The sequence below is a fragment of the Fundulus heteroclitus genome, chromosome 22 (genome assembly GCF_011125445.2).
Source record: "Fundulus heteroclitus isolate FHET01 chromosome 22, MU-UCD_Fhet_4.1, whole genome shotgun sequence".
Classification (NCBI taxonomy): Eukaryota; Metazoa; Chordata; class Actinopteri; order Cyprinodontiformes; family Fundulidae; genus Fundulus; species Fundulus heteroclitus.
Genome location: NC_046382.1, coordinates 19855284 through 19880803, shown reverse-complemented (window position 1 = coordinate 19880803; position 25520 = coordinate 19855284). Strand labels below are relative to the sequence as shown.

Here is a 25520-nt window from a genome sequence, read left to right as displayed (position 1 = left end):
ATCCTATTCGGGCATCATTAGCCTCCCCCTTCTGTCATCTATTTTAGGGGTGCCACGCCCTTCCAGCTCCGGACACGGTTCCCCTCTTATGACAGCATCGGGGATGCGGGGTTGTGTCAGATCTCCCGAGGACTGGATGATGCCGTGTGGGTGCTGTGTGCCGAGGATGTATACGGAGCTGGACCGTGATGGGAGAGCAGACTGCATGTGTCTGCGCGTCATACCCGGCAGCCAACAGCAGCAGCAGCAGCTCCAGCGCTCACTGCTGTGTTAGAGCGCCATCTCTTAAACAAAGGAACCGGGTGGATGTAAACAACCCCCCCAAATAAAAAGAAAAAAAATGGGTACAACAAGTTCCAGAAACACATTGCATCCATAATGATCACTTCAGGAGCAATTCCTAATATATGGAGCCTAGCGCTCAGAACAAAGAACACACTAATATGACTCTTATATCATGATATAGTTACCTGAGAGAAATAAAGGTGCACAGCAAGATTACTCTTTCCAGAATTCACAGGCTCCTTTAAGAGTCTTAACGTTAGGCTACTCATCAGCTAAAGTAAGGGGTGAACGCTTCCACGCCGCTATTTCTGTAGGAACTTTCTGCTGCACCTAGACACTCCCAGGTTGAGCAACAGAGCAAATACAGGCAAACACGTCCTTAAGCAAAAGGGCTGGGTGGAATACATGCTTGTACAATCACGTTCAATTTACCCGGTGATCAAGAACTGTAACCAGGGCAGTAGAATGGGTCCCAGAGGTTTTGCTCGGGAAGAAAATTGTTTGCTTTTTGTTGTCCTTAGCTATTTAAAAAGAGAACGGTGCCAATCTCACCCTCGGAGAGGCAAAGCTTAATTGATGTGTACGATTTATCTCCGAAGTTGGAGCTTGTATGTGGGAATAACATTACACCAGAGTTTAACCCGTGGGATTTTTTAAAATGATTTTACTACCATTAACTTTGCAAAAAAAAAAAAAAAAACATTGTTTTAATTTATTTCTTTTAACATTTAAAGGTGACCTATTATGCTTCCTTTTGAATTATTAGGATAGGTCTTATGAGCTATATATAACATATTAAATGTTTTTGCACAAAATTGTTCTCAGATAATGACATTTCTCTTCCCCAGTTTCACCTATTTCAAGGTCTTTTCAGAATTAGTTGCTTTTAGGGGTCTGTCACTTCTAAAACAATTAGAAGTGGCTGCAAACAGATGCACAATGGTACAACAGTATATATTTTAACGCTGAGTTAGACCCAGAAGCCGAAGAAGTGATTCCTCATGCACAACCAATCAGTAGCTCATTCTTACAGGGCAGCCTTAGAGAGAGTTCCTGAGGTACACTGAAAGACACGTTTCTGCAGTGTTAAACTATCCTGTTATATCTTCTCAACTAGCTAGAAACATCTGTGTGTGACTGTTGTGCTTTTATAAAGTGTTGGTTTGTGGAAGACAATTCCAGGAGGCATTTAGGTTGCTTTCGGTCAGAAGAATGTGAGAAAAAAAAACTAGAATAACTAATAGCGCAAGAGTTCCTGCAGGATTTTCAATGTAAATTAGCATCATCCTAATCGTTAACTGTCTGTGTCTTTTCAGCTGTTGTTAAGTTTAAAAGGAATTATGTGCACATTTTTCAGCGAGTGTTAATACCAACGTGTAAATTGTGTGTATTTTAAATAGTAGTTATGACTTCAAGGTAAAGATGGGATATAAGAGTAATGTTTTAAATTTTTGTATGTTACAGTTTTACTTTGGGTTTCTAGGTGAGTGGCAGCGCCTGTGGATTGTGACAAATAATCAGGTTTTTGGAACAGCTCGTTTTTCAGACACCAACAAAACATTTACTCACTGCCAAAAAACAGCTAGATGTTTTGTTTATTTTGGACTTGGACTGTTTGTAGAAGCAGTAGAGAACCAAATGGAAGTAGAAAAATGCACAGTGATTTTTTTTTCAAATATATAATAGGTCACCTTTAAGACTATTTCAACATTGAATATGGACATTGGCTGGTAATGTGTGTGGTACCAGTTTAATGAGATTCAGAATGTCAGAAGTGCTCATGCTTATGTCTGCCATACTTGATACTGAACTTGGGGAGGCTTGGCAGCTCTGTCAGAATTCTGACTTCAGGGCTTTTTCTTGTTTTCTCACCCACTAGAAACTCATAAAATCCAACTTTCAAGTACAAAGAGAAAGCACTATCCATCCCTACTCCATGCCCCTCTCTTTGTCTTTTGTGCACTTTAGAGATTGCGTTACATCTCCTTATACAGGCCTGGCATGGCTCCAAAACATTTTGGGTGTCTTTTTTTTTTTTTGCATGGAGAAAGACAGTTCTATAAATGATGAAGAGTTTATAAGGAACTTATTAAAAAGACAAATTTTGTTTTTTAAAAGCCTAAATTCATATGGACCAGAAATCAAGGCCTTGATGCCGATATGCACCAACCAATCCATCTATTGTATTTTGCCAACGTAGAAGAAACCTAGATGTAGGGCACCAAAACTGCCTCCAGCCCAGAAACCAATATCCTCCTAAGTCTTACTTTTCTCCCTGTTGCTTAGGGATAAATCACTTTTTGCTATCTGAAATATACTGTTCTTAGGATTAAATAGTAGCTAATACAGAAATAAACAATCCTGGTATAGAGATTTCTTGATTTTAAAATAAAATACAATAAAATCAGTTAAGCATTCATGAAAAGAATGTTTCAACATGGCAACATAGAAAGATTTATGGTTTTAAATGGATACAATATCCTAACTTCTATAAATCTTTTACAGATTAAATGTTTTAAAACAATTATTGAAAACAAAAAAGAAGCCTATTGGTTGTATTACAAAAAAAGTTTGGAATCATAATGTTGAATCTTTTAAGCCTAAACAGTCTACCTTTTTATTTTTCTGCATCCATAACAATAATAAAAAAAATCTTTATTAGAGTTCAGGGAGACATTAGATTTGAAGCAATCACTGCTTTGACCATGATCCAGAAACTCCAACAACAATATAGCGAAACAGGATTTTAGTATTTGTATCCACTTCTGTTCTTTTATATCCATAAATAGACTGAATGAAATGGGAAATCTGAAGAATCTTTCAACAGGCTTAAGAATTTCTTGTTTAAAATAGAAACTGCAGAGCTGAAGAAAGCCGCGCTCTGTTAATAATAGCAACATCAAATCAAGTCTTTCAGAGGCTACATGATGTTGCATTCGTATTATCCTATCTCTGCCTATTCAGATTATAGAAAAGTAAAAGAGTACATGGCTTAAGGCAAGCTGATTTCTTAGAGTTAAATATTTATTTACCTCAGTAAATTTTTACACTGTGTTTTACATGACACAACATCCACACCACAGGACCGCCTCAACAATACTCATTCAGAACTCATAATTGTGAAGTTTAAAAAAAAACACTGTGGGTGAAACATAAAAAGAAATGCAGCGTCTCCAGACTCATTTGATAAAATATTTAAGTTCTGGCTAAAATTGTGCAGACACCGAGCTTCTTTAAGTGCTGGATGTGAAATAAGACACGTCTGCCCCGGCTTCACTTCCTGTCAATAAAATGTGTTGCCGGTAGCTCCTCCACGCCGGTCAGAGCCGGTTGAAGAGATTAAGCACTGTAGCCATGTTCTTATCAACACAACCGCCGTATATCTGTCATCCTGACAGTGCGTGACTGCATCACAAATGAGAGTGGGTTGACGATAAGCCTAATTGTACTAATTTCTTTTCCTGATTCATGCTGAACCCTGACATATAAAATATGTCCGGTTACCTTGGCGCTCCCTCGATTTCATACCTTGTCAAATGTTTATTGTCATTGTTTAGTAATTGGTGGAACTGATGAGGCTGTTTTGCATGATTAGGGGAACAGTACTGCCACGCTGCTGGTAATGTCATACTTATGGCCAATTTATTGAAAGCGTTGTTTGGTTAGACGCATAAAAAGTGAAAGAAGTGATGTGAAACCGAGCTCTGGTGCAACTGGGATGGATGTGGTTTGTTGAAGAGTGCAGTGATTAAAAACAGACATTTCCCCCTGTGATCTCCTGCTATCATGCAGCAAAGAACAGGACTACGGAGATCAATAGGTTCCTTTGAACTGTTCGTCACTTCCAACAACACACAAAATTTGACACAGAAATCACAAGTCAAACTAAATTGGAAGTGACATTTTGCATTACGAATTAAAGGTTAAGCAGACATCTAATATTTTGGACACAATGCTTCATATATAAAGTGCCCAGCAAAAGTGTAAATACCCCTTGAACACTTTTCCCATTTTGTCTCATTACAACCAGGAACGTTGTGGTATTTTATTGAGATTTTGTGTCCTAGATCAACACATATTGAGGCATCGATTTGATCTGGAAGAAAAAAGGTATGTGGTTTTCATTCTTTACAAGTAAAAATCTGAAAAAAGTGTTGCAGTCATTTATAGCCAGCCCTCTTTACTCTGATACCTTTAAATATAATCCATCATTCATCCATCCATCCATTTCCCAACACGGGTATCCCTATTGGGGTCGCAAGAGGTGCTGGTGCCTATCTCTAGCTGTCAATGGGCGAGAGACCCTGGACAGGTCTATAATCCATCAGAAGTCACCAAATTGTTCAAATGGAGTCCACCTGTGAATATGGCAAACCTGAGATAGAGGATGCACTGCTCAGATTAGACCAAAACTGGACTCTTTGGCCTATATGGAAAACACTGTATTTGGCAGAAGACTAACACTGCACATAACCCTGAATGCGCTATTCCCATTTTTAAGCACGGTGGGTGCATCAGGCTGTTGGGATGCTTTTTTTCAGCAAGTGCAGAGAAGCCCGACCCTGTAGAAACGAAGATGAATTAAGTTGAACTCGTGAAAATCAATGGCTCAAGGTTGCAAAAATAGATAAGGCAAAGGTGAAGGTTCATCCTCAGAAAACATATAACCAGAGATGCAATAGAATGGCTTAGATCAAAGCATGTTTATGTTTTAGAGAAAGCCTAGAATTAAAGGGGACATATCATGTTTTTCATGAAATCATTCATTGGTAGTCCATATGAAGAGGAACCGCAATGCTTTGGTGAGGAACGATGTAATGAATAACAGATCAAATACTGTGATGTAATTGTTTTAAGAAAAGTAATAGAAAACAGAGAAAACTGAACGGCTTGAAAACATATGGCCCAAAAAAGAATATAAAGGGGGCGTGCCCCGATGGCACAGGGGTAGTTAGCATGAGCTAACCTGAGTTCAATTCCGACCTGAGGTCCTTTGCTGCATGTCTTCCTCCCTCTCTCAAACCCTCTTTCCTGTCAGTCTACTTTGGAAACAAAAAACAAGCCACTAGTGCCACAAAAACCCAGAAAAAAAAAGAATATAAAGATATCTATGCAGCTCATGGCCAGATTACATTCAAATGTTCTGCTTCTGAGGCTCCAAATACAGAACAAGTGTATTTAAGGGTTAAAAAAATTAATTTTGCATGACATGTCCCATTTAAATTCAATATTTGTAAGACTTAAACATATAGTAGCTTTTCACAGACCCTGGCCATTCAATCTGACTGAGTTTCAGCAGTTTAGCACAGAATGGGCAAAATCTCAATCTCTAGGTGTGCAAAACCAGTAAAGACATAGCATAAAACTTAACACTTTTTAAGGCAAATAAATAAAACTGTTTTTTGCAAAGTTTTGACCACAAGGGATTTTTTTAGATTTGTATTTGTAAACCATTTACTGTTTTTCCTTTCCCTTTACATTGATACACTACTTTGTTTTGGTCTGTCCCATAAATCCCAATGAGATCCATAACAGTTAAGGTTGCAAAATGGGAAAAAGATCAGGAAGGGACAGATAATAATTGAATGGATATTAATTCTATTGCAAGTCCCTGTATAATATATGAGATACTTCAAATATATGTTATATGATATTAATCTGTTTGTAGATAACATACAAATATTTGGCAGTTTTGTGTGTCTGTATAAAATCTGTATTCTCAGATTAAAGCAGAGAAACATTCACAAAACCCGGCTATCCAAAAGAACTAATGTGGCCACAGCCATTAATTCCAAATGCTTAGACCTCTATGTACCTTTCCGGCAAGAGAAAAAAACAATTATTGTTCTGATTAGGACATGGGTTCTGCCTCTCCTTAGTTCACATTTTGACCACACAAAGGAGTCTTACCCATTTAGGAGGCCTTTATCTGAAAAGATAAAGGCCTCCTGAAGAGGATAAAACTGTTGGGGTATGGCAAGCAGGGGCACATAAAGGAAGGATGTATTCACTTAGAGCCGAAGGACTGAAACAAGCAGATAAGGCTGGACTGATGGCGGGTACCAACATGAACAGGAGGACTGAGTCAAACTGAACAAATATCACTCTAAAAGGGAATTGTTATTTTGAATTTTAACTGCTAAGCTGTAACAGAAGGGAAACAGTAATAACCAATTAAATGAAATGTTACCGGATGGTTTTGTATTCAAGGTTTAGGTCAATTCGTGAACATGAAATTTGGTTCTCAAACAATTATCTTTACTACCCAAACCATCCACCTATACATGTCTTACTCTAGTTTCTGCTTCAAAAATAAATGTTTCTTCTCTGCACCAGTTCATCAAAATAAAATTGTGTCTGTATATTTAGTCAGTTAATGGTCCCTAAAATTTTTTTCAGGGGATCATTTTCTGTTTTGCTGAAATTGATAGTTTGGTGCGTTAGATGATTGCTCATAATTTACTGGGGTGATAATCTTCAACTACATATGTCACATGATTATTAATGACGCATAATGGATTCTGAGATAGCTTTTCCAAATGATATGACCTTTAAAGAAATTATAGTTCAAAAGCACACCCAGATCCAAGCTCTTTTATATAAACACGTTTGTTGGAACCTAAAAGCACCCAGAGACCCCAGTGGAGGGTAAATCAAATCACCTGCATCACTTTATCACCTGTATTAATCACGGTTACGGTTAGGGAGGGATACCTACGGCTTTACGTGTGGGAGTGACTTGCACAGACTGGTAAAACTCTGGCGGGAGTCTCTTCTTAACTTTGCGTTTTCTCACAGTCGAGGATAAGTCGGGTTCACTCTCTGGAACCTCGACCAGACTGGGCTTTTCTTCCGTCACCCGGGCATGTGCGCTCCTTCTCAAGTGACGTGGACTGTGCCTGAAACCCTGGGAAACATGATCAAATGTCAAAGAGGTTTAAAAAAAAAAAAGGTTATACAGTCAACATACTCAACATAGAAAACTTCATGTATTTGAACATGCAGCACCCTGAGTGCTATGAATGTTTTTTTTTCCAACTAAATGTATTTTCCAATCTGAGGCACTACAAAAAAAAAACATTCTTTGTTTCTCACACTTGTTAAAATGACTAGTTTTGTCATGTTAAAAAAATTTACTTTAATAAATTAGTTATTTTTTTAAAATATGTTGTGATATTTATGTTGTTTAATTGAGCTGAAAAGCAAATCCACTGAGAAAAAAAATATAAGAACCTAAAAAGCTGGTTGCAAACATGTGCCCACTTTGTTGAAACCCTTTTGATTCATTTGTAGCATTCTGTCCCCCTGAAGTTCACTCTTTCGCGCCGTAATTTAAAATTGAATGTTTGGCACGAAAACAACAGCGTCATGACTGATGGTTTTGCCGGACCCAAAGACAAGGATGTGCTGCTTTCAGGTGGGAAAATTAACATATAGAAACTGCTGTGAAACAGCAGGAAACCGAGGTAAGGAGTAAACAATAGAGAATAATCACAAATGCAAAATTCTGACAAAAACAGACCAGAAATGTAAGCATTTTCTGAAAGGACACCAGATGCAAGGTGAAACACGGTGGTGGCAGTATCATGATTTGAAGCTACTTATGCTTCAGATGGAATTGGGTTTTTGTTAAGTTGAATTAAGTGATGAATAGGTCCACACTGTCCTGATTTGGGCCTTTATTTTGTGTCTCTACATTCCCTACTCCACTCTCCATGATTAGCGTCACCTGCTGCCACCAATTATCATCAAGCTGTTGCACCTGGGACTCTGTCTATTTAAACCTGCTTCCCACAACCAATCCCACCAGATATCTCGTTTCAATGCCTGCATGTTGGTTCCCCAGTGTCTGTGTGCTCAGCCTTTCGATCCGGTTTTCCTATGCACGTCCTGTCCTCACTAGTTTGTCTTAGTGCTTGTGTGCACCACCCACTTTGTGTGTTCCTGTTGGCTTAGTGCTTGCTCTGCCCTCCTTGGGAAATCATTGTCAGCCATCGCCTGTCCATTCTTTCATCACCAGCCGATTCTGGTCTCATCTGCCCGTAATGTCTGCCACCACCTTCAATAAACCTTTTTAAGAAAATGCCACTCTGTGTCTCCGTATTCTTTGAATACCAGGTTCCCAGAGTACAAATCATTACACACACAGCCATCAGAGTTGGCCTCAAACCTTTATGTCCCTGATAGCTGGGTATACCAATGTTTTAGTGTCCCAGTGAGGCCCAGAAAATCAACAAAAAATGGCGTCATGAGAGAAAAACTAAATATTTGGAATGGCCTAGCCAGAGTCAAGAAATGAATCTGACAGACTGCTGGGTCATCTGGGGAGGGCTGTAGACCAGAGAACGTCTGCAAGGCAGAGACAGCAAATATTGTCAAGTCAAGATGCGAGACGCTCACAGATTCCCTCTATAGAGGACTGAATGCTGAAATTGAATCAAATGTGTTTTAACACACTTAAGCAACAAAGGTTAATGCACTCTTTTCTGCTCTTTTGAGCCCCAACCCCCTCCTCCTCCCCCCATTAAATTGTCTTGATTTTTCAGTTAAGGTCAACAATTTCTTACAGACAAGAAAACATAGATTTTTAACAGGGACCACTGTCTATATCAAAGCATTCATATTAAAATAGTGCATTTTTTTTATTCCTCTGCATGAATAATACACAATAATATTTTATAAAAACTGCAGAAAGATGGAAGTCTGCAAGTAACACAGGATTTCCAATCACTCCAAAATAAAGAAAACGTTTTGCATCTCTCTCTCTATAAGGTTTTATTAGGAGACCAAAAGATACAGCTTAACAGCGCTGAAGGTCCACATCTGTCTTACTTTAGCGTCCTTGAATATGATACCCTATGGCAACTGAGTCATTGGGGATTCAGTATCCGTTGGTTCAATAACATGACCTACTATGGTAAAACCAGCTCTTTTTTTTTTCATTTCAAAAAGCATGGAAAATAACAGAGTTTGTGCTCTTAGTGAGGTAATTTACTGTGGAATTAAACTCCGAGTAAACATGTGTTTTTGTTTTGTTTGTTTTCATTTTTTCAATGAGGTAAATTGTTAGTTTCCTGACATTGTTTTTGTTCCAGTAAGCCACTGCAAATCTGTATTATGGCTTCCCAAGACAGTTTTCCACAGTGAAAAAGGCCTTTCTGTTGATCCAGCGTCACCATAATTATGTTAGAGGCTTATGTGAACACACACGGAGAGTCTTCATTTATGTTAAACTGCAAAACTTCTTAGCCTGCATTATTTATTGATAATGGTTGCGCATTGCGCCCCTTAAATGCCTGAAATAGTCACATGCAGCCCATGGGTAAAAGTTCAAAGAACCCAACTTTGTGGGGCTCTTTTCACTTCAGACGTGGCCTACTTAGCATCCAAAGTTTATTGTGTTAATGACAAACAATGTGAAATGTTATCCTACCTCGGATCGAAAATGATGCGTTCTGAGACCCACTACAGGACAGATAACAGATATGTCACTTTAGAGACATTATGCTCAAACATTTTAAGTCTCAAACGCGTATTCGCTGAATAATAATCCGCAGATATGTATTGTCTTTGAAACACCAGCACACGCATGCAGGAAACAGAACATATCCACGGTAATATGTAGGCTATACAAGCGGATCAGGGATCGAGGAGACGCGGCCGGCCTGCGCGCTGCACTCACCGCGGCTCCTGGAGCGTCCCCCGGACAGCACCGATTTCATGGGATGCTTCCCATTCCGGAGCCTGCGATGCCAGCAGCAGAAAAACAAAATCGTCGCGATAGTCCCGAGCAAGAGCAGCAAAAGCAGCAGCACGCACTGGATACTGTACGGCCTCAGCAGGACCAAAAACGCCGCAGCGATCATTATAAGGCGGAATATAGGACAGCTCCTTCAGCTCCAGACGGCTGCCTGCCTCCTCTCCTGTGCGCCTCTTCCGCCGCTCGGAGCTCGGGATGCGCGATAAAGACGCGGCTCGTTGACATACGTGGAGCATCAGACTGCAAGACGTGGACAGCGCACAGGGTCAGAGTGAACAGTCCAGACTGGCGATATCATTTTCTTTTCTTTTTTTTTTTTTCTTCTGAGGTACAACGCATGACTCAGCAGAGTCGCATGTTTTATTTATTTATTTATTTCCCACAAGGGGCAGGGAGAGTCAGCAGATTTCTCCCCAGCAGCGCTGCGTCTACCTACTGCAGATCTGGCCTGCCCACAAGAAGAGAGCTGCAATACACTGTCCTATTGGACGGTGAGGTGGACGTCTGTGCCAGTCCCTGGGCACAGCCTGGCTCAGATGTAGGCCTGATGTGACGAGTTTTCATTTAGCTATATAAATAGTCCTAAACATGCTTTTCTGGTAAATAATAAAATGGGATTGTTTTCTGAAAATGTCGGGATTGAGGAGGAGATCAGACACCCACAGGAACCTTTCCAGGTCATAATCCTGTGGCGATTATATAAATTCTGAATGATGTCATTCCTATGCTTTGAAATGAGAGACAACTAGCAGAGTTGTGTATTATTAATATTATTATAAAAGTAAAGCATGGAAAACCGCTACTTCATGGCAAAGTTACAGGTGCACCACAGTAATTAAAGTAAATCGTGAAGGTGAGACTGGAACGTAAATAGCCCAGGATCTGGGCGCACATCTCGTCTCCAAGGAAACAGGCACGAATACACGCGGAGCTTGCTTGTTCTGCTGTTTGACTGCTGGTGCTTGCGTCCAGATCACGTGTCAATATCTCCGCCATGTTGTGAGTGGCATGTTTTTTTTTTTATTATTATTATTATATTGAAGTAGATTTTGTTCGACAATGAAGTCGAACAGATGGCTGTATCGTTTCCATTCAGAAACAGAGTTTGTGGTTAAATGAAAATAAATTAGGATTAGAATTCCCGAGGGGCATTTTATATATATATATATATATATATATATATATATATATATATATATATATATATATATATATATATATATATATATATATCTCCACTTGTTTATCTCCACTTGTCCATACACAGAAGAAGTGGAAAGCTATATATATATATATATATATATATATATATATATATATATACACATATATATATATAGCTTTCCACTTCTTCTGTGTATGGGCAAGTGGAGATAAACAAAGAACCCCGCCTCTACGGCATGCACCGTAAGCGAAAAGAGGCGCACCAGCTGCTCCTGACGTAGCAGAGCGTAGACTAGCGGGAAGCATTCACGTTGATTTGGGTTGTTGCAGAAGCTAGCCGCTATCCTGTGAACTGGGGAGTCATTAGGAGGAATTTGGTAAGCGACTGACTCGGTTGAGTCGACATGCTGCTTTGACAAACGTTGCAAAAGCTAAACTTGGCCGATTGCAGGGTAGTTTAGCTAAATCAACCCGTTGCTATGTCTGCACTTTTCTAGCAACTAGCATAATGTTAGCCTACGAGGTGTGTGCAATGTCTGTTGCTTGGGATATTTGTTCTTTATTTCACAATTTATAAAGTTGCTAGGCAGGTAGGTAAGCTGTTTTAGAGGTGACGGACAACGATACCGTACCTGAATGACAGCAAAAATGCATTTTAAACCCGGACTAGGTCCACGAAATTATATTAAGTACAATTTACGTTCGATTTAGTTCAGTCCTTGGATGTAGCACTTTGTCTACCCCTGGTGGTTGCATGTTTTATTGCAACAACAGTGATTTTTTTTTTAATTAAATGCTCAGCAGCACTGATTTATTTATGCCCTAATTTTTTACCAGCTGGCCCAACGCTAAACCCCCCAGCGTTATTATTTATTATTTATACACCCTGTTTGCACTGTTCATGTTCTAAATTTGCATGTTTAGCTGAAAATGTATTATTATTATTATTATTGTATTTAATTTTTTGCAGAGGCAAAATGTCTTCACCAACCCAAGCAGAAGATGACGACGAAGCGGAAGAAGTGGAGTTTGTATCGGTGAGTCGCGTTTACAGTTAGCTATGAAGAGAGCAGCAGTTCCCTATGGTTACGGCACAGGAAGCTGCAGCACAGATCTTGAACGCGGTGGTATTTTGCTGTGATGCAAAGCGCTGTCCTTATTTCAGGAGGGCCCTATTAGACCCTTACTGGAATGCATCGACCTGCTGAGTGACAGCGAGGACGAGGGAGGCTCGTCGCCGGCCGGCAGGGTGAGTGGCTGTGCTGGATGTTTTTAGAAACGTGAATACAAACTCCTGAAACCTTTTTTTTTTCTTTTCTTTAATCCCCCTAAGCTCGAAGACAAAATCGACAAAGACAGAGCTCACGCAGTGTCCACACTCGACAGACTGGCGCATAAGGTGGCCCAGGAGAAAAAAGAGAGGGCAGATAAATGTAAAGCATTTAAGGTAAGACTTCATGAAACTAAAGCTGCGGTGTTCTTCTACCTTGTCATGTTGTAAGGTAGAAAAACCAGGCAGAGGTCTCTAAAGCCTGTAAAATAGTATAAATAGTGTTGTGCATCACAAAGGGATTCATACACCTTAGATGTGGCTTTGCAACATGAAAACGTCTGTGTGTTTTGAGTTTTTTTTTTTGTTATCTACCAACATTAAGTAGTGCTTAATCTTTAATGGGGAAAGTGTATCGTTTTCCTTATGCTCCACAATCATGTGCCACTTTGTGTGTCTGTCACATTAAATGGCAATAAAATATAATGAAGCTAGACATCTTAAGGTGACATGAAAAAAGTTGAAGAGAGTTGCACATGACTTTGAATATATATATATATTTTTTTTTTTTTTTTAATAGTTACTGCTGTAGATGTTTTCATGCTGCCATCGAGCTGTCCATGGCAAGAATTTACAGTGAAATTGGTATAAGGAGTGCGAAGTTTACTTTAAACGCTTTGTGCAAAATCAGAGTCCTGTTACCTGATCATAGCTGACCCACACTCAGCTTATGCAACCAGAATTTGCAACATGCATATATCCAGAACACACAAAACACAGCAGAACTAGTGTGCAGCATTACCCTTTAATTTAACCACTAAGCATACAATTTAATTATGAACAAAAAAATTATAATCTACGGTAGCAACTCAAAGGTCACAATGCCGTTCTCTTAGAATTCTTTGTAGATTTATTTTAAATAAAAACGAAAAATGTAAACAATTCTGAAACTTTAGCATGAATGGAAGTCCCCACTACATCTCACTAGAGTTGGGTTTTTTTTTTCACCACAGTAACACGTGGTGACAGTAAAAAAATCTTTCAATCTTTTGTTTCGGTTAATGCAAAAACAAAATTAAACTAAATATCCATTTATTTATTTTTGCCTGCTGTTTATTGTACTGTATGTGGTTAGGAAAATTGCAATAGCGCCCTCCAGTGGCCACAGCTCCTATAAATAAACAAATGCTGCTCAACTTTAAAGGTGGTATGACATCACTGTATAAACAATTTCATTTAGTTGATATTGATGCATATATAAATTCCCCAAAGAATTCCCAAAATAAAAAAAAGTCAGCTTGTTTTATCAGGTCAAATGTCCCTCCTCAGTAAATGGGTCGGTTGCTGCGGTTGCTGTAATGATATACAGCTCTACCTGGTTGACTCCACTCCTATTGGCTACAACCATATTTGGAAAACCGGTCAAACATGCAAATCAACAAAGCTGACCGCCTCTGAGCGGGTCCTTCGTTATTCAATTTAGACATTCACGACATTCACACACCCTCATCGGTGCATAACAGACCACATTATAGCCCCAAAACCTCAGAAAAATGAAATCTGTTGCCATGGCCCCTTTTAAACAAGCGGCGCTGCATGTATTCTGCACAATATAAGTTTGTCATATAAAATACTAGCATTACTTTTTCTCGCTCACTGTTTTTTTTACTGCTGTGTGCCTAATTAATGTCATCATTTAGTTTTCTCTCTTTTTCCTAGGAAAAACAGATCTTACAGAAAGCTCATGGGCAGCAAGAGTTGGCCTGCTCTTCATCAAATGGCGTGAACATGGAAGCGAAGCGCTGTGTGGATATGTGGCTGAGGATGCCAGGTCAATTATGGATTTAACCCGAATGATCATAACAACTTGACAAGCTTTGTGTTTAAAAATATATAATCGTGATGCTTCTTATGTGGTGGTAATAGCCTTTTTTTCTCAGCTCTGGCTTCGCTTTAAATCTAAACCTGGATATCAAACTGCTTGTTGAGGTGTCACATAGTAATAATACTGTCACAGCTGAAGACTAAGCCTCCTCTTGCCTGTACTCAGGCCTTAAGCCTGGGGTGATCAGTGCTGGCTCAGGAAGAAGACGCACCCACGCTGCTTTCCCTAGAAGCAGTCCAGCTGGTCACACTTGTCCGGTCATCAACTGTGGCCGCGTGTACGAGAACGTCTCCCTCCTGGAAGGGCACCTGAAACGGTAATCCCGTCGCTCCGCTCATCGCCGTGTTGCTCGCGTGGGTTTCGCCGCGTCCGAACGTTTTGCTCAATATGTCGTGCAGGTTTGATCACTCTCCCTGCGACCCAGCAATCCACCTCAGAGGCAGCCCGTCTGAGCTCTTTGCCTGCGTCGCCTGCACCATGCGCTTCCAGACCAAGGGAGAATGGAAAAACCACGTGGAGTCCAAGGTCGGGGTGTTTTTCGTTGTTGGTTGTGGATGTTAGGTTGAGCCAATTTCTGAATGTATATGTTTACTAGATATCCTCATCTAGCCCTGACGGCCACAGCTCGGCTCAGATTTACCAGCGCATCGTGTGCTTCGCCTGTCCCGCGTGCTACCTCATCTTCAACTTACGAGACGAGTGTCTTCAGCACATGTCAGACAGAAACCACTTCACAGAGTCTCTCCTCATGACCGGTAAGATTTAGTGAGTCAATTTAGAGCGTTTCGAGACATTGTGTGCATGCTTTTTACCGGAGGAATTACACGGTTAGACTGGAAAAGCTCTCGGATTATGAAGTTTTCATTCAGCTCTTCTCCCCTCCTGTCACTTTGGTGCAGAAGAAGTCAAAAGAACAGCGCAGCCGGTTCCTGTCCCGCCACACGTCAAGAACCGCCTCATCGCTTTGTGCAAGGACGTGCCTTTCAAGGTCCGCTGCTCCTTGTGTCACCAGGTGCTGGTGTCCCATCAGACAGCTCAAGCTCACTTTAAGTAGGTTTCAGTTGCACTCTATGCATTTATTGCCCTGCAGAAGCATGTGTCACGTTAGTCACAAATATAGCTTTATTTTATCAGGATTGTGCGCGACAGACCAACAGAAAGTAGAGCGTAATAGTGAGGTAACAGGAAAATAATCTATGGTTTTAAAAATATTTAAAAAAAGATCCAAAAGTGCTATTTATTTATATTGTATTCCATCCAATTGGACCGATACTTTGTAGAGGCTGCTGTGACTGCAGACGCAGCTGGAAGGTTTTAGAGATTCTCTCTCTGTTTGGCACAAATATTTGGGTCTCTTGGCAGGTTCTGTTTCATGGGCTTTTGCTGTGTTTGGGTAGGTTTGCAGTTCAGCCATAGTTGTACCATATCAGATGATTTATTAATCAGTGCTGTTTGCAGCTTGAGATAAATATATTTATATTTTGCCAACCTAAGCCTGCCCTAAGCATCACCACCGCTGTGCCGCTTCGCCTTCATAACGCTGATTATTCTCTAAGGTTCTCGAACAAACCTGTAGGGCTACAGAACAGTTCTATTTACGCTGAAATCAAACTACACGCTCAATTTACTAAATTTGTTTTTTTGTTTTATTTAGGGGTATCAGAGTAAATGGCACTCGATAACGTTACAAGAGACTTCTCTTGCTTTTCACAACTGTGCATTATTTGTGTTGGTCTGTAACCTGGGGCTCTTTGGGCCCTTAACACACCAAAAATGACAAAGCCCAAACAACGGGGCTTTTTGCACAGTTTCTAAATACAGGTGGTAATGAAAAAGACCACTCTTAGCAGTTTTATGTTTTCTAATAAAGTTAGAAAAGCCGTTTTTTTAATTTTATTTCTGCAACAGAATGACATTAATAGTAAAATGAGTACAAATTTATATTTTTAATTAAACTATAAAACAAAATCAATAAGCCCTCTGTTTTTGATGGGTCGTGTTGCTTTTGTAGTTTTAGACAAATGTTACCTAGAAGAAAACGTTTTAAACGTTGCTGCCCTGCAGTGTTGTAGTACTCGAGTCCGAGTCATTAGCTAAATTTAGAGACTCGTGACTTGACTTGGACTTGAGCACTGATGACTCGAACTTGGACTCGGACTCCTACATTCAGATCATTCTGAATTTTTTTATATCATTAGGCTATAATTTTAATGTCATTAGAATATTATTTGGTGTATGATTTTAATATCTAAATTATTAGTGCAATGTGGTGGAGTGTCTATATTTTTTTTTAGTTTAAAAACATGTAGGATATGCTTACTTTACTGCGGAACTTGGACTTGACTTGGATTTTTTTTAATGACTTGGACTTGACTCAGACTTGAACACTGGAGACTCGAACCTGGACTCGGACTCGAGGCATAGTGACTTGACTACAACACTGCTGCCCTGCCACAGCGAAATTCTATAAAGCCTCTGGCTGTAATGAACCAAGGGAGGAAAACCTTTTTTTTAAGGGTATGAATATTTTTTTTGCAAGGCACTGGGCATTGATGCTTCCTGTCTCTGGTTTCCATGGATCTAATCATCACGTCTCCTTCCCAGTGTGCACTGCAGGCAAGGCTGCGCTGTGGCCAAGTCTGACAAAAGCATAGTGGAGGTCGCGAAGCAGCTTCAAGTGCGAGGCCAGTGCGTCCTCTGCTCGGAAATCTTCCTCAGCCACGCCGAGATGGAAAGGCACAGAGAGGCGACGCTTCACGAGGTGGAGGTCAATCAGAGCATGGCCAAGGCGCTCCTGCAGTACAGCCGCTTCGCTGAGATCCAGCAAACCCAGAGAAAAGCAGAGGCCCGGGAGAGAAGAATGTCGTCTGGTCTCGAGGCTGACTTTCACAAAAGAAAGGAAGGATTGGACTGCGGCGGGTTTTCAGCCAAACGGAAGAGACCGGGCCTGAGTGTGAACGCCAGCAGCAGGACCTCGGTGACGGCTTGGTCCTGCGAGTGCGGCCTGCAGTTCTCCGAGGAGCTGGACGCCAGTAAGCACCTCCTGGCCGCAAACCAGGTTTTCCACCAGTGCGGCGTGTGCGGCAAGCTCATGGGGGAGCTTTCAGTCACCCGCCTGCACATGAGCCGCATCCACGGCGGCGCGCACCTCTCCAACTTCCTCTTCTTCTGCCGCAAGTGCAACGTGGAAACGGCGCGGCGGGAGGACATCCTGCTGCACGTGTCCGAGGCCCACCGCGGACACACCTACCTGGCGGAGAAGGAGGTTCCCTGCGATGGCGCGGCCGTCCCGGACGCCAAAGCCTGCACCAGCGCGGAGGACGCCGCGCCGGCCCCGCGCGCCGCGGCGTCCACAGCGGAGACGCCGCGGCGCGCGTGGATGTGCCGGATGTGCGAGGACCTGTTCGACTCGGAAGCGGCCGTCTCGGAGCACTGCGGCCGGGTGAGCAGCCACAGCTTCCAGCGCTTCGTCTGCGGCCACTGCCCGCAGAAGTTCTTCAAGGAGTCGACGGTGCGGCGGCACTGCGCCAACGAGCACGGCGGCGAGGTGAGGAGCGCCTACTTCTGCGGCCTCTGCGACAGCATGCGGTTCGACACCGAGGACGAGTTCACGGACCACTACGGCAGCCTTCACAGCAAGGACTACTACTGCGTGGATGAGGCCCGAGTCGTTCAGCCGCCCACCGCCGAGGACCGCGGCCGGGACGCGTGCCCGTGTATGGGCGGGGAGCAGCCGAAGGAGGAGAAGAAGGCGACCTTTACCCGCTGCATGAGAAGCCTGGCCGCCGAGGGAAGGTGCCGGTACACGTGCGCTCCCTGCGGCGTGTCGCTGCCGTCCTACGCGCAGATGAAGGCCCACGTCCACACGACGCACGCCGCCTTGGACCTGGACAGGACCTTTGACGTGGTCTGCCAGGAGTGCCGGGAGAGCTGCAGGGGTGTGCCGCGCTTCCACAAGCACTACCACGCCCTGCACTGCGCCCTGGAGCCGTGCCGGAGCTCCAGGGCGCGCGCGGGGGACCCGAAGCCGCCACCGGAGGCCGTAAGCGTAATAGACGCCGTCGAGGTCAAACCAGGAAGTGATGGTAAATCCGTTATAAGGTCTTGCTGCTTCTTCTTTTTGTTTTTTTCCCTGTCACGTTTTTGTGCAGCCGTGTTAAATCTGGGTCTGTGTTTTTGTACAGAGATTGAAGATGAAGTGCTGGTGAAGGTTTTAAACAGCAGTAAAGCCAGTAGTGAGGGAGAAGCGCATGAAGGTGAGCAAGCTAGTAGGTGTTAAACAAACGCGACAAAAGAGTTTATTTTCTCTGATTTAGTTTGGGGTTTAGCATCAAGGCTAGAAATTAAATGCTGCCAGATGCCAATTGTGACTGCAGCTAAGTTAAACTGCAAACCTCATGCTCTGTGTGTTGAAGCCCTTCTGATGCTCAGGATGTGAAACTAACCCTGGAAATGATTTACTTTTTTATATCAGACTACTGGTAACTAGCCCATCTTATTTTAATGTCGCTTAGCTGTTTTTCTCCCCGATTTTGTCCCAGATCAAGCAGAGGAAGAGCTGCGGCGTGCGCTGTCTTTGAGCGTAGAAGAAGCAAGAGAGTCTGCAGGTGTGTATTCACGGGGCCAGGCTTGTTATTCCTCTGTAATATTATATATATTGTAATATTATCTGTAATATATTACAGGTAATTTTCTTTTTAAATCATAGACTTTCAGTCCCTGAGCATCCTTTAAGTCGCTTTATGTTGCTGGTATGTCAGCTATTATTCACTACTTACCTGAGCAGAGTCAGAACTGTTCAAAGCGGTTGTCGGTGGTAACCTGCAGCAGAAGTCTCAGGTTGTCACAGGTCAGCAACTTTGGTACGCTGCCACCCAGTAGAACATCCCTGTCTCTGATTAAAAACCCTCTGCAGTATGTCGACAGGAGCTTGGGTCCCTGCCAAAGCACTGACGGGCTCGTTGGGTGGCAACCAGGTTCCAACTCTTCATGGGTCAAAACAGCTGAGAGTTCGTTGATTCTAAGGTCCAGATCCGGGAAAGTTAAGAGGAGCGTTTTTATTTTCTGGGATGTGCATTTCCTTAAACATCCTGAAATATGAGACAAAGCCGCCTAAAATCGAACAATTACCTTTAATGTTGCCTAAGAATTGCTGTTAATGTTCAGTTTATTTAGCATATGTCCTCTTAAGGCGCACAATCCAATCAGATTAAAGACTGTCACACCGCAAATGAAGGCAGCAGTCGTTGACAATATCGGACGTGTTATGATGAAAAAAACGTAAAAATATTTATTAATTGGTTGCAATGCAGTGTTTTCCCCTTAAAAGATCGTCTGTAATATAGAGATCAGTTTTGCAGTGGCAGTATGATTCAGTTCAATTCAATTTTATTTATAAAACGTCAATTCATGAAACATGTCATCCTAAGGCATTTTCCAAAGTCAAATTCAATCAGATTATACAGATCCTTATTATATGTTCCTCTCCTGTTAAAGAATTAGTATGCATTCTTTGACAAAACAACCTTTTGACTTTAAACTTTAGTGGGGAGACAACTTTTGAGATGACGCTGAGGCGCACGTCCGAGCTCGCTATTAATTGTTACGGTTCAGGTTGTTGGAATTTTATCAATTTGTTTGAACGGAAACTTTTTAGAACATTGATATTTAGCATGGGCTTAAATGTTGCTGTTGGATAAAAAAAATACAGAAGTCACGTCATGTAATTTTAAAGTTAAGAGAAAATGTGACTCAGGTAAAAAGCTGCTGTTATTCAGCCAGCATCCTTCTACGAAGCTCCGTCTTTAGTTCAGGGTCCATCTAAACAGCCTTTTCCTGCCAGCAGGGCGGCTTTCAGGAGACATTTCTACCTGCTTATGTCTGACTGTGTCCTGGTTCGTCCAAAATAAGGAAAAATGCACCTTTATTTAGTACACATGTAGACCAGTTATGGGAGTTGGGGATGGGGAACAAATGTATATTTATTGTAAAGGTTCTAAACTCTTAATTGATGTTTCTAAAACCCAAAACATATGGTGTGTTTGATTGTTGCCAATAATATGTTTATTTTATTTATTTTTTCACGTGTCCTGTCCGGCAGTGTAGCATTAAGAATTGCCATGAGTGTTTAAACCGTAGACGACCAATACATTTAGAAACAAAATGATGGCAAGGAACTGGAGAAGAGCTCAGTAACGAAGTGATAGAGAAATGTGTGTTTTGTAAGGGTCTGATTGCATTTGCTGTAATTTTTTTTTTTTTTATTGTATTTTGAAATATTTTTTTCTCATCACTTGTTGCTTCAAGAACAAAAACCATTGTGTTAAAATTATCCCTGACGTGACTGAAAACCTTTGTGACTGATCTGCGGTCGGCTGATATCGGGGGTGGAGCGGTCATCTTCCAATAGGAAGATTAGGGTTTCGACTCCAGCTTCCTCCTCTCACATGTCGACGTTCCCCTGAGCAAGGCACTAAACCCAAACCGACACATTCACGCTACCGACCGGTGTATGAATGAGTGCGACTGGATGAATTGGGCTCCACAAATCGCTCTGAGTGGTCTTGATGACTAGAAAAGCGCTTTATAAATTCAGTCCGTTTCCCATTTAGCTTAACAACAAAAAACTAAATAAATATTTATCCATCCAGAGACAAAAAAAAAAAATAATAATTACTGAATAATTTTGAATATTTTTCTGCAACTATAAGAAGTTTTAACTTGTTATAGTTGCACTGGAACATTTCCATCTTTATTGCGATAAAATCGATGTGGTGTTGATAATGAAAAACGCCCATGTTAACATTTGAACTAAACATCGGTCAGCACTAAATGAAGTTGAATGAACTTGTAGAAGTTCCTGGCTCCATGAATCACTGCCGCCTCACTGACCTGCATCCCACAAACAACGATCCTGACTGCTGCAGTATGGATTTATCTGAAAGCTCTCCGTGGCCATTACAGGAAGCCAGAAAGCTTTTATCCCTGCATGTTAGAGTAGTTCTTCCTGTTGTTTCATTTGCAAAAAACACCCACCATCCACCCTAATTGTATTCTTTGACTGTTTATCTGTTCTATTTAAACTTTTGTTTAGCAGTGATATTCTGGATCACTGCTTTGTCTTTCCCTGATCAAAGTCAATTATTTTATTTTATTTTATTCGGGCATGGTGTGATGTAAAACAATGATGTGGATGTTTTTAAGTGTGTTTAATACTTGTTGGGGATTTTTACTAAAGGTACAAAGAAGTTTAAGACACCTCAGCATTTCTCTTTTTATGCTTAGTCATCTCCTTTTCAAATATATGCAACAAAATGAATGTGCACTTGTTTAAAAAGTCTTAGTGATCATTACTTTATGCGCTTTTTAGATGATGGTTTTTATGAGGATGTTGATGTAAAATTGTCAACCCAGTTGGGTCACATTTGAGCAACGCTCTGACCGTTGCTTGATTCTGCGCAACACAGCCCTGCTTTGTTTGGACTAACTTCCCGTGGATGTAAAGAAGGAAAACCCAAACTTCCTCCATCTTTCTGCTTCCTTTCCGCCTCATATTCCAGAGGCAGCGTCCTAACAAGGACAGAAAGTTGTGGAAAGTCAGTTTGCTGCACCAGGATCAAAGCGTTGTCCCTTCTTGCGTTTCCCTGCTAGCGGTGCCTGCGTGTGCCGTGTATTTTTACCGCACTCTGTCTCAATCTGAGCACAACGTCAAGTGTTATTTATCTCACTTTAAAGTCTAACAACTGGAATTCTTCATTGCGCCGTAACATCAGTATAAGCTATTTATAACAATTTGCACTTTAAACAGAAACTACATGAAACCAAGGACAGCTCCGTTAAATGGATGCCAATCTGTCTGGAAGTCGCATTAGTCATATTAGTTCAGGGTTTGTTTAAAACGAATCAAGTGTTAAACGCTTAAAAAGAGATGCATCATAAGAGGGCATACATTTTTCATTGTTTTTCTGTTTTGCTGTACTCAGTAAATCATAATCTTGTCTTTCTGTTTTTTTTTTTTTTTTCAGATTTGGAGGAAGCTCTTCAAAGAAGTGTTTTGGACTTCTAAGCACTTTGTTTTTCTTTGACGTGCGGTCGGTCGACTACACACGGTTCAAAGTTTTCTACATGGTCATCCTGTGATATAATAAAGAAATCTTTCTTGTTTTACGTTTGCACCTTCCCTCTGTTTTGGCAACACAAGTCACTTTCTGTTACTGGCCGATGGCACGTTTTGGAAGTTTAGAGGAGGTCGTGTTATGGCAAGAGATGTCGCGCCACGACTGAAACACTTTGGCGTGTTGACACGTGTGCTATAGATGGCGTCGGTGACACTGCAAGATTCCTCGGTTGGTCTTGTGACCGCATTCTCGACTATTTCTACATCTCAAGTCTCAGGTTGCCTCAAAGATGAGCAGAAGTATGCCGTGTTTTTCTCCTCGCAGGAAGTCGGTGTTAGGAAGACAGTTGTTTTAATGTGGGGAGGAAAAATAATTTATTGAAATACCTTGGGCCACAAATTTAACCATACAGTAGTTTATATTTACACCTCCTTTGTTTTTTGTAACTTGGGATTGCAGTTCAGGAGGTAAATCCTGTGTGTTTGTGCTCATAATAACCGACTGAATCTTTGAATTAGAATTAGGCAGGTGACATAACCACGGCATCAAGGTTTGAGTGGCTTCTAAATAATAATAATAAAAGATAGCCTGGCAATGCTGTTGTTTGGATCATAATTTGCTGTGGCTCGATATAACAGCCCGAAGAGGTTTGGAAAAGCATTCACACCCTTTTAACTTTTCCATATCCATGTAACAACCACAAACTTTAGTGTGTCTAAGTGATTTTTTTTTTGTGTTTGACCAACACCAAGTGCTTCTCAATGGCAGACCTATAAAGACATAGCTGTGAGTCTAGGTACATATAGGAAAATTTAAAGTAATGTCTAAAAGTGTCTTCTTTTACCAGTCATCTCAGAAAGTGAAACTCATGTCGAATCATCACAATCAGAGAATTAGAATATTGTGGAAAACTTTCGTTATTGGAAACTCGTGTCACGCCCTAAACAGCTAAATAACTCGAAACAGCTGGAAAGGTTTCCTGAGCCTCTAAACGGTCTCACTCTGGGGTCAATAGGCGACACAGTCATGGGGAAGACTAAGCCTGACTGGACAGATGTCCAGAAGACGGTCATCACCACCCTTCACAAGGAGGGGAAGACACAAAAGGTAATTGCTGAAGAAGCTGGTTGTTCTGTATCCAAGCATATTAACAGAAAATCGGGTGGAAGGAAGAAGTGTGGTAGGAAACGGTGCTTCAGCAACAGGGAGAACTGTGGCCTTGACAGGATTATCATGTGAAATCTATTCGAGAATTTGAGGAAGCTTCACAAGGAGTGGACTGAGGCTGGACTTGGTGCCTCAAGAGCTGCTGACGCACAGATTGAATCCTACACATGGGCTTCAAGCGTCTTAAGTGGGCTAAGGAGAAAAGAAACTGGACTTGCTCAATGTTCTGTTGAAAGTAAATTCTGAATTTCATTTGGAAACCAAGGTCCCACAGTCTGGAAGAAGAGTGGAGAGAGGCACAAAATCCCTGTTGCTTTAAGTCCATGTGACATTTAGTCAGTGATGGTTTGTCATGTCATCTGCTGGTTCTGGTCCACTGGGTTTTCTGAAGTCCACAGTCAATGTAGCCATCTGCCAGGAAATCCTAGAGCACTTCAAGCTTCCCTTGCTGACAAGCTGTATGGAGATGCAGATTGTATTCTCCAGCAGGAGTTGGCACCTGCCTACACTGCTAAAGGTACCAAAAGCTGGTTAGTGAAGCCTGGTGTCCCTGTTCTTGATTGGCCAGAAGATCCTCTGACCTGAACCCATAGAAAATTTCTGGGCTTTTAAGAGAAAGATCAGAGAAACAGGGCCCAACAAGGCAGATGACCTTAAGGCAGCTATCAAAGCAACCTGGGCTTCCATTACACCTACGCTGTGCTGCAGGCTGATCACTTCTATGCGACGGCGCACTGATGCAGTAATTCATGCAAGAGGAGCCCCAACCGAGCATTGAGAGGATAGAAATGGACTTACTTTTCAGATGTCAGACATTTGTGTCTAAAACGTCCTTTTTTGATTGGTCTGATGTGATATTCTATTTTTCTGAGACTGAATTTTGGATTTTCTTTACCTGTTAGCCATAATCACTAATATTACATTAAATAAATGCTTGATATATCTTACTCTACGTGTAATACATCTCTATAAAATAACTGTTAGCCTTTCTAAAATTACTGGCAAAAAGTTGCACTTTTATGCAATATGCTACTATTTTAAATGTGTTTTTCTTTGATTTCAAATGTAGCATCAGGTGGCAGAATTTATCAACAGGAAAGCTTCTAGTTTCAGCACAGCCCAGTACAACTTTTAGCTGTGTTCCTGCGCCGACACACCCGAATCAAATGGCTGAATTCCCTCCTCAGCCTTCAGTCATTCAGCTCTGCAGAGGCCCGGTAACTTGTCATTCTGGGGAGCAGGGATACAATTTAAAGTCTCCAGGAGGGCAGCTTTTCAAGGCTGGAGTGGGAGTCTAAGAGTGTTCATTTAGTATCAAAATCAAGATCTAAAAACAAACAGGAATTCGTGGTAAGACTTGAAGATTAGGGCTCAGTGAAGGAGACAGCTATTTTGCAACAAAGGTTATAAATTCCTACCTAACACACAGCCCTAGAACAGCTATTATTGCAGGTTCTAGTGCTGACGGGGATGGCAGGCAGTGCAAATGCATGCCAAACTTGTTAGATTTTTAGCTGTAAAACGTTTAGGCAATCATGGTCCAATTTACGTTGGTCTGTCACATAAAATCATAATGAATTTATGTTTTATGCCTAGTATGGGGGAAAGTTTCATATAAACAAATACTTTTGCAAAGCATATTACTTTTACAGAAACCTCTGTATATATATATATATATATATATATATTCAGGGGCGGATCCAGGATTTTTCAAAGGGGGGTGCGCATCTAAGGGTCATGTCAAGACAATGTGAGGCTAAACGACCAAAGAATGCCATCTTTACTCTTTCACACTACCCTAATTATTCATCTAAGGGTTTTTGAATTGATAATCATTTTAATGGATGAACATAGGTGGAATTAGCATGATTA

At 41.4% G+C, this 25520-nt stretch overlaps 2 protein-coding genes across 5 annotated transcripts in view; one reads left to right on the top strand and one right to left on the bottom strand.

The window, feature by feature from the left end:
* dst (dystonin) overlaps positions 1-10233 on the bottom strand; it is a 139044-nt gene extending 128811 nt beyond the window's left edge. The window contains exons 1-3 of the mRNA XM_036126829.1: positions 9968-10233; positions 9719-9750; positions 7004-7192 (exon numbers count right to left, since the gene is read on the bottom strand). Coding sequence (XP_035982722.1) covers positions 7004-7192; positions 9719-9750; positions 9968-10151 — 405 coding nt within the window. The 5' untranslated portion in view covers positions 10152-10233. The remainder of the gene's footprint in view (positions 1-7003; positions 7193-9718; positions 9751-9967) is intronic.
* Positions 10234-11449: 1216 nt separating this feature from the next.
* On the top strand, positions 11450-22530 carry znf451 (zinc finger protein 451). Of its 4 annotated transcripts, none has more exons than XM_021311172.2 (13): positions 11450-11586; positions 12180-12246; positions 12375-12458; positions 12543-12656; positions 14199-14310; positions 14530-14680; positions 14763-14889; positions 14960-15119; positions 15267-15414; positions 16969-18449; positions 18549-18620; positions 18906-18971; positions 22389-22530. In XM_021311172.2, the coding sequence occupies exons 2-13, from the start codon at positions 12187-12189 to the stop codon at positions 22427-22429; spliced, it is 2616 nt and encodes an 871-aa protein (XP_021166847.2). In that variant the 5' UTR covers positions 11450-11586; positions 12180-12186; the 3' UTR covers positions 22430-22530. The 4 variants fall into 4 exon arrangements, with proteins under 4 accessions (XP_021166847.2, XP_021166846.2, XP_012709073.2 ...); XM_021311171.2 differs by having other exon boundaries at positions 18549-18632; XM_012853619.3 differs by having other exon boundaries at positions 15264-15414.
* The last annotated feature ends 2990 nt before the right edge of the window (positions 22531-25520 follow it).